Below are 9,401 nucleotides of genomic sequence, written 5' to 3'. Positions count from 1 at the left end.
ATATAAATGTATGATGTCATAAAAGTCATAAAGTCAGTCGCATAAAAACCCCTATTGTAGTGATTTTAGGTTCTGTTGAAACTAATTTTTGCACTTTTTCTGAACACATTACAAACACATATAGGATCTCAATGAAACTTGACGTTTCCTCGAAGAGACTCCATTTTTACTTAACACTAAGCGTACATCTTTCGAGGATATGATGGCTAGCATCTGACAAATGCTAAAACCACCAACCCACAGAATGTGTACTATGTATGCCGTGACCGGGAATTGATCTCATGACCGTTGGCTTAGAAGATTTGAATGATATCCTCTAGGCCACGGGCGGCGGCTAACAAAAATTTGAATATTGTATACATCTAGGGGAAATAAAATTACTTAAAAAATAATCTGCTAACTGAAATCTAAAAAAAATGTTTGGATGAATGAAAATTCAATGTTGACGAATGCGTGATGCAAAACAATCATATTCGAGCATAGGGAAACGAGATTTACAAGGTATCATTTTGAATAGCATTTTGTTGCATCTTACCCAAGGTAACTGAAGTAAAAAGCCAGCCTCGTCTTGGGCTTTTTATTAAAAAGAGTAACTTTGTAGAGTAAGTTTGAAACCAATCATTTCTTCAAAATTAATTCATCGAAAACTAATTTTTAACATCAACACATGAGAGGCCATGTAACAGGTGTTTATCACCAACGACGGTAATTAGAACTAGCAAAACAAAGATCTAAAACTAAGTATCTTCTTTATTATTTCTCAAGATTTTGATAATTAAAAAATCGTTTCATTGCAAATATTAAGCTGGAATAAAATATTCTTCAAAAAAACAATTTCAGTCTCCGTTTTTGTGTTTCTTGTATTTTGTTACATTAAAAAAGTTTTGATAAATCACACAGGCCTCAAAATTGACATTCTTCCGAAGGGCAAACAATTATAAGCTAATTTTGACTTATTTGAGTGCCCTGAATCTGAATTTGAAATTTTTCTATGAGCTTTTGTTATTGAAATAACTCTTGAAAAGTGCTTGAATTCATTTAAGAAATTCCTGCACTTTTTCGGGAAAAAGTTAAAAACATAAATATGACATTTTTAAATAAAAGTTTTGAATCCCACATCATCGTTCACTATGCCTTTCTGTAAGAAAGCCAAAAAAACATCAAATTTGGACATTGGAATTTTGCAAATAACAATTATTATCATTTTTCTTACAAACTTGAATCATGGATAATTTTTGACCTGATCTGACATATTTTTTAAATTCAATTTTTATTCTAAATCTGTTTTGGAAATATTTATGCAAAATTCAAAAAATAGTCTACTAAAAATTAATTTTGAAGAAAATTTCTAGTTCAGATTACGGAACATCATTTAGAAAAAAAATATTAATGACTTACCGAAAATAACATTGATTCGAAACTTCCATTATGATTTTTTTTTGAAAACTTAGATTTAATTACACTAGTTTACAGCATTTTTGAACTCACTAAACTGACAGTCATTTCCAATGTAAAATCGGGCGCTGAATCCGAAAATGAAATTCAAAAAAATCTCAGTAGAACCGTTTTTGAGTTATGCTCCAAATATGAAATTTCGGAAAAATTAAAAAAGTTCTTGTACTTAGATTAAAATATCTCGGACGGCATAACAGTAATTTGAAATCTCTCTTTTGCATATTGAAGGTGAATAAATTTTCTATCGATCATCTGAATACTGTTTTTGCGTTTGACCAACAGTATTGTTGATATTAGTGACTTTATGAAGAAAAAAAATATAAAAAACGCATTTTTTTAGAGAAAATTTTGTTTCTACGAAAGTTTTAAACTCGATGATAGCATTTAAAAAATCTGATTTTCTTTTGCGCTTAAATTTCAATTTAAGACGAAGATTTCAAGTGGTTATTTATTAAAATAGGTTGAAATTTGAAGAAGTTATGGCTGCTTTACCATAACTGTAATTTTTGCAGTTTTAACGAGCCGCAGTACACTTATCATAGTATAGGAAGAATGAAACATGATAAATCTCACTCGCACCAAGTCAAAATTATTTATTAGCTTACCAGAAGGTCTCATGCCAAGTTTCAGGAAGATCTGACCATAGGAAGGGGTTGCTTGAGTCTCAAACGTGAATAAAATTTTGAGGTATTTTGCCCGGAAGGAACGAAAAATACTGGTTTTTCATCAATAACTTTTTTCATCACTAGCTGATTGTTTTTTATGGTTGATTTTCTTAAAGCCTAAGTTGAGACAAATATTTCACCCGAAGACTGTAACTCGATTGGATTTGAAACAGAAAAGTTATTGCGGTTTAAAGGCCGCAAATTTTGTCCAACACGCAATGAGTACTTTTTACCCATTGCGATTTATACGACAATTTTCGACCAAAATACAATCTTTGAACCGCAATAACTTTTCTGTTTCAAATCCAATCGAGTTACAGTCTTCGGGTGAAATATTTTTCTCAACTTAGGCTTTAAGAAAATCAACCATAAAAAACAATCAGATAGTGATGAAAAAAGTTATTGATGAAAAACCAGTATTTTTCGTTCCTTCCGGGCAAAATACCTCAAAATTTTATTCACGTTTGAGACTCAAGCAACCCCTTCCTATGGTCAGATCTTCCTGAAACTTGGCATGAGACCTTCTGGTAAGCTAATAAATAATTTTGACTTGGTGCGAGTGAGATTTATCATGTTTCATTCTTCCTATGCTATGATAAGTGTACTGCGGTTCGTTAAATTATTAAAAACTGCAAAAATTACAGTTATGGTAAAGTAGCCATAACTTCTTCAAATTTCAACCTATTTTAATAAATAACCACTTGAAATTTTTGTTTTAAATTGACATTTAAGTGCAAAAGAAAATCAGATTTTTTAAATGCTATCATCGAGTTTAAAACTTTCGTAGAAACAAAATTTTCTCTAAAAAAATGCGTTTTTTATAATTTTTTTCCTTATAAAGTCACTAATATCAACAATACTGTTAGTCAAACGCAAAAACAGTATTCGGATGATCGATAGAAAATTTATTCACCTTCAATATGCAAAAGAGAGATTTCAAATTACTGTTATGCCGTCCGAGATATTTTAATCTAAGTACAAGAACTTTTTTAATTTTTCCGAAATTTCATATTTGGAGCATAACTCAAAAACGGTTCTACTGAGATTTTTTTGAATTTCATTTTCGGATTCAGCGCCCGATTTTACATTAAAAATGTTGGTCAGTTAATCAAGTTCACGATTTTTTTAAAATTTTGTAAACTAGTGTTATCAGTAGTATTTTTAATTTTGGAGCTTGTGTGATAATCATGACTAAGAAAATGGTGTTAGGAATCAATTTAATTATTTATTGTGATTTTTTGGTTTTGCTATTATTTTCCGCTAAATTTGAATTTCGAAGCCTCTCCCGAATAATGTCTTCATCATTCATTCCAAAAATAAATCGATTACGTTATATAAAATTGAAAATTATATCAGCTCTGTGGTATACAAATGTCGCATCTAACCCCGCTGTTGCATGATGCCCCGTTTGATGGCATGTATTTTTCTTTTGAGTGGACGATGATCATTGCCAAGCATGAAATTATTTATACTTCTACAACGGCTTGTACAGATCCAATAATGTCCTGATAAAAAAGACTGAAAAAAGTGCTTTTATCCATAAATAAGAAAGTTGTCTCTTTAAGTATGTAATAATTATATGGTAGTACTAGCAGACCCGGTAAACTTCGTTTTACCATATTAAACTTGGCGTCCATTTTCCATTTTTTTCCTTCGCTGTTTGACTTTAAAAAAGCATCAAATCTTGATTGTTAATCGTCTCGCTTTCGTGAACATGTCCTAGTTTTTTTTTACATATCCTTCTTTTCCGCTTACTCGAATTGTTGCGCTTAATATATCGGAATCAAATCTAAGAATTTTAACTCTATTCTAAGGGTCTTTTAATAAATTATCTAAAAAATTGCTCAATCAATCTTACATGCATTTTACATGAATCCTTTTCATTTACTTTTCTTTGATTCGTATGCTTTGAATATTCCCGAATGGTATCAGGTATCAGCTTCCCGTTGCAAATTTGATTTTTTCAGCACTCAACGTAACCATCAAACTTAGCAAGACTCATGCTAAAAAAATCCACTTTTTGTAACTTGCTCCATTAATAACTATACGTTGATAATATCTATGTTTCATTTATTAAATACCATTTAGTTGATTTACTCCGCTTTGCTCGAGTTCACTTTAAGGTTGAAATCGAAATCAAAAGTTTCTCAATAATTGAAATTTATTGCATATGATGCTTTATGGAAAAAGAATTTTGAATATCGGGACCATTTTTGAAGTATTTGCCCAATACTCTACCTATCGCAGCACTTTCAGCTCCCGAGTAACTTTGGATGGTCTATTTTTTTAAACTGCAGAAATTTTAAAAAACATTAGAGATGATTCTTTACTGACAATTTTCAAGCAGCAGTGGAAATTAATATCCATATGTTCATCAAAACCATGTCCAAAAAAAAAGATCGCCGTTTTATTATTTGTTTAAGCAAAAAATTTCTTTGAACATTAACCCAATTAATCAAGAAAACGATCAGTTTTGAATGGGGGAAAAATGTGTTTAAATTTTTTACTTCAACCGAGTTACAGCATTTTTATTTGGATTTTTATCCCAATGGACATATCTGCCAATTTAAACCATTTTTTTAAAGATTCTTACTGAAGCATTGGGGTGTTCTGATTTAATTTCCTGAACAGTGTTGGAGGTGGTCTGCTATTTTATTTAAGATTATGTGGTATTTTCAAGATTCAATAACATTTGATTGAAATACAGGTTTTTAAAAATTAGAAAGACCGAAAAGAGCTAACCTGTTAAGGCTACGATGATTTCATGAGTTCATTCGTTTTCTCTGGAAGTTTTCATGTAAATATACCTCGAAATCTTTGAAAACATTAAAGTGTCTTTCGGCTATCATCACAGTTCAACTTTCATATTCCTGCAAAAAGAAATATCTAAGTATACATGTGTCCCATTTATTGATGCAAGTGGAAACACTTTATTCTTTTTCAGATGCGTCAGTGTAAAGACTTCAAAATGAATTAAATACTTGTTCCTGTTTGTCTTTTTTATCAACTTTCATTGATATATCTGCAGTTTTTCTTCAGAATGAAATAATGCTTGGTACTTCAATTTCACTGAATACTGTTTTACCATAAGACCTTCATTTACAAAGACATTTAAAAGATTTGAATATCCGCTTCAAATTCACCACTCGGGATACCCTTTCTGACCATTTTGGAGAAAAAAATTCTTAAAAGGTATATGTTTAATGGCTAAAAGGCGCGTTGCCACTTGTTTCACCGTGTGAAATGACAGGAGTTAATGTTATTTTCGGCACTTTCAGGTCATAAAAAAAACTTATCCAAAAAAACTGCTTCTGCTATCAAAACAATAATGTTTCTGGAATATCAATCACAAAAAGCGGATCTGAAGTCTCGTCTTTGTAGCCAAAATATAGTAAACAAAGACACACGTTTATGTTAAGTACGTACTTGAATTCTGTGTAAACAAACAGTGAACCTGTAAACAGTTTTTCGGTGAATGATTTGACAAAAAAGTTGAGTTTTTTTAGTCCGATTTTTTATTTGGGCTTAACCATTTATAGATGAAGAAATAATGTATACATTTTTTTTGTAAATGTTAAACTTCAATCGTGTATAATCCTTTTTGAAGGACAGGCTCTTGTTCAATTCAAGTGTCTGTTCATCTTCAACGGATTTTGTTGTTGTTCTGTAAATTTAAAAGCACTTCATATATCTTCAGTTGAACACATTTGTACATGTTCGAAAAATGATTCTAGGGGTATTGGATTATAAAATTGTATGTAAATTTTCCCCCTTTCATTTTTTTAAATGCCCGCAAAGTCATACCATTATTTTGTATGCATCAGTTCTAAATTCATATTTTTCAGACAACAATTTCTTCTGAATCTAAAATAGTTTCATTTTTTTTTAAATCGTTTAGGTAAATGGTTTTGATTTGATCGGCAAAATATCAATCTGGGCGTCATGCATTACTATGTGCTGTACAAATGATGTAGGAATCGAGTAGATAAAAACACATCTAGGCTTCATATCGCCACCACATGCATTGAAATTATGCTTGGTTTAGAAATGCGCGCCCAAATATTTCAACTAATCAGTATGCTATGCCTTGGTAACTATCCTTTCTCGACGTTTGCTGGCGACGCCTCGACCATGGAGATGAAAAACAAACCGCCCGCCCGGCGCCCAAAAGAAAGAAAATCTCGAAAAAAATTGAAGGCCATGACTTGATTCAATTTATTACAAATTCAATGATTACGGACAATTGATGCGACTTTTTGTTGTTTTTATTCAATATAAACCGATTCGCATGCCCAAAGAATATTTTAAAAACAATTTCATTTGAATTGGTTGGGTCATTTCGGAGGAGTAGTACTACAAACACCGTTACAAGAGAATTTTATATAAAAGATACAAAGTTTCTCTTTGTCCAACACTTTAAACTGTGAAATGAAATCTTATATTGTCAAAAAAGTCAATGAAATTTTTATCACCCTGATTAAAGGGTCAAATATCACATTTTTTTTAGTTCCACGAAAATGCTTCTAGTTTACCTACGGGTTCAAGTATTTTCTAACTTTTGGAGCATATTACCTTGAAATTACATGCTGTCAGGAAATGCAAAAGACGGTGATCTACAAGTTTTTTCCAAAAAGATTTTTTTTTTGTATTGATTATAGTCGTTTTAACATCTTTATGTCATTCGCGATCGTTATTGAAAAACTTATCCGGTACAACTGTGTTCGATGTTTACTTCTGGGCTCGAACTCGCGGACATCGGCTCAGGAGACAACAGACTTGCCAACTGGGCTTTATCACAAGCCTTCCAAAAAGATATGATTAAAAATAAGAATAAAGTATCAAGTATCCCCATTCTTCTCTATTGTTTCTAAATGAATATCTTATATGACAAAAGAAAAAAACTAAGCGCTCAAATTTAATCTTAAATTATCCAACCCTTGTATTTCAGCTTCAGTTTGCTCTATTCAGTAAATATGTGAACGTAAATTTTCAAATAGAAACATGTTCCCTGTTACCTCATTCCTATTTTTCATTGAACTAGTAGAAATATTGATTGAGCTCTAATACCCAATCGTAATCGGGGCATATGGATGCCATCAGTAGGAAATTCCCAAAGAATTTACATACACGTTCCATTCGCTAACACTATCTATAAAAGATTGAGTCGTCCTGCACGGGATCGAACTTCGCTCAGAATGAGTCTACTGAACGGTGTCTCTCTGCTTGGATTATTCATACTGCAAGGTTTACGAGCTACAAACACCTTATGTTGACCGAAACTAACTTAACAAATTTCTCTTCAGGTTGGCTTGTAGTTCAAGGGGAACGAATCTCAGTTCAAAGTAAGTAATTCTCTAGCTAACTACCATTATGATTCCGTTAATTCCTTTTTCCCATAGAATGCAACGAATATCGAGCGCTCTCATCAAGGAAATGTCCTGCGCCTGCAGGGGATGATTCTTCTTTAGCTGAACCTGGAGATTTTCCGCACCAAGTTATACTCGGATTTCCTGGAAGAGATGAAGAAAAGCCGGACGAAGTAAGATTTGTGTGCGGTGGGGTTCTGATAAGTGAACGATATGTGCTTACCGTGGCACATTGCGCTGTTAGTGGTCCAGCTAAACCCATTTCTGTACGCCTGGGAGACGTAAACTTGGATCAGGAACAAAACGGGGAACAAACCATTGGGATCGAATCGATCGTGGCACATCCAAAGTTCAACCGCAGTGTCAATGATATTGCGCTGATCAAACTTGAACAGGATGTTCTCTTTACGGAAACAGTGCAGCCAGCTTGTCTGGACCAGGGTGAACCGAGAAAAACTGCTATTGAATCGAGCTTCGAGGAATCTCAGAGAAGGAAAACTGTGTTAAAAAGATTCCCGATGCGTATTCTTGACATTTCGGAGTGTGCGGAATTTGAGCGTGCTAGTACAATCTTCCGGAATGGTTTGGACCCGGAACAACATTTGTGCGTTACTCACGCGGCCGAGCCTGTCTGCTCACGGAACAGTGGTGATCCGTTGCAGGTTCCGGTTGAGGAAAACTCCTGTACCAGTTCTATTATAGCGTTGGCTGCATTTGGCAAACGTACCGATTGTGATCGTGGAGTCCATGTTAGAGTGGCTAAGTATCTGGATTGGATCGAATCAATCGTCTGGAGTCAATGAGTAACCTATTTCAGATTATGACACAGTAAACAAGAAAAATTGGAAAAAAATATATATTTTAACTACTTTTTTTTTTAAATGTGGTTCCTTATCATTCACATAATTGTTTGAAAAGATCATTATGATAAAAACGTGACTTTTTTTTTCTTTAAAAAAAAGAAGTCCTAAAATCATCATTTATGCTGAAAAGTTCTACAAATCTATAAAAATGTTTGTTTCTGTCTGATTTTCTTAGAATTACCATATCTAAGGCCATCTTAGTGAAACCAAAGTGTGATTCTTTATTTATCTTTAGCAGAAAATTCGATTTAAATAACATGTGGGTTGCCACTTATAAATGAGTACAATATAAGCTATACACTGCTCCTCCACCCCCACTTCAATTTTAATGAAGAAAATCAAATGTATTTCGAAAAATATGAAATTACCTAGGAATAATGAAATCTTTTAACAAACTTTTTCAATATATACGAGTCTGGTAAAAGTACGTTTTAAGATTATCGCACACCGAGAACAGTAAAATTCAAAACTCTGGCGTGGATAGATAGTGATTTGGACTGCCTACATCCAGACATAATTTTTTTTCGTAGAAGTTAAAATTACTCGGAAAAATGAGGTAAAGTAACTTTTTTGCATAAATGATGTAATATTTAAAAAACCGGCAACTATGTTTGAGCAATCAAAATTTTGCCTTTCAATGAAAGTTTCAATGTGTCTGTTTAGTTGTTTTTAACCACTATCAAATGCCGAGGAAAGTATTTCATTAATATGTCTCTGTTTTGCACAATAAACTGTGAATCACAAAAAACCTTGAAGGGCAGAAGTACGAACTGCAAATGGGGCAAAAGTATGAATGATATATAGGGGTTACTGAAATAAATCTGACCGGAAAGTTTTAACTTCTTGCTCGCACAAAAAAATGCTCAAATACGATGAGAACTGTATTTCGTTAACCTGTTGATTATGGAAAATAAGTGGAGAACTCCAAATTCGCGCACGTTGTTCGCCTATGTATAGGATTTGTATCAGAAGTGAATACAGAAGCTGCAGCTGTAAGTAAAGATTGATATAAAATAATTTCCCTCTTAACTTCATGCAGAATTGTGGAATTT

The 9,401-nt window shown here is 32.8% G+C and overlaps 1 protein-coding gene across 1 annotated transcript; it reads left to right on the top strand.

Annotated features, from left to right (window-relative positions):
* Positions 1-7,266: 7,266 nt before the first annotated feature.
* On the top strand, positions 7,267-8,362 carry LOC129747132 (serine protease snake-like). The gene is made up of 3 exons (XM_055741166.1): positions 7,267-7,364; positions 7,424-7,462; positions 7,520-8,362. Exons 1-3 carry the CDS (start codon positions 7,316-7,318, stop codon positions 8,287-8,289), a joined length of 858 nt encoding a protein of 285 aa, XP_055597141.1. The 5' UTR covers positions 7,267-7,315; the 3' UTR covers positions 8,290-8,362.
* The last annotated feature ends 1,039 nt before the right edge of the window (positions 8,363-9,401 follow it).

Source organism: Uranotaenia lowii, chromosome 2, assembly GCF_029784155.1.
Source record: "Uranotaenia lowii strain MFRU-FL chromosome 2, ASM2978415v1, whole genome shotgun sequence".
Classification (NCBI taxonomy): domain Eukaryota; kingdom Metazoa; phylum Arthropoda; class Insecta; order Diptera; family Culicidae; genus Uranotaenia; species Uranotaenia lowii.
This window is presented reverse-complemented; position numbering and strand designations above follow the sequence as displayed.

What these genes read in the sequence shown, in the direction of transcription:
- LOC129747132 (XM_055741166.1), top strand. Translation starts at nt 7,316, where the DNA reads ATGAGTCTACTGAACGGTGTCTCTCTGCTTGGATTATTCATACTGCAA. An exon ending in TGGATTATTCATACTGCAAG is followed by an intron (nt 7,365 to 7,423) that starts GTTTACGAGCTA and finishes ATTTCTCTTCAG; the next exon opens with GTTGGCTTGTAGTTCAAGGG. An exon ending in GGAACGAATCTCAGTTCAAA is followed by an intron (nt 7,463 to 7,519) that starts GTAAGTAATTCT and finishes TTTTTCCCATAG; the next exon opens with AATGCAACGAATATCGAGCG.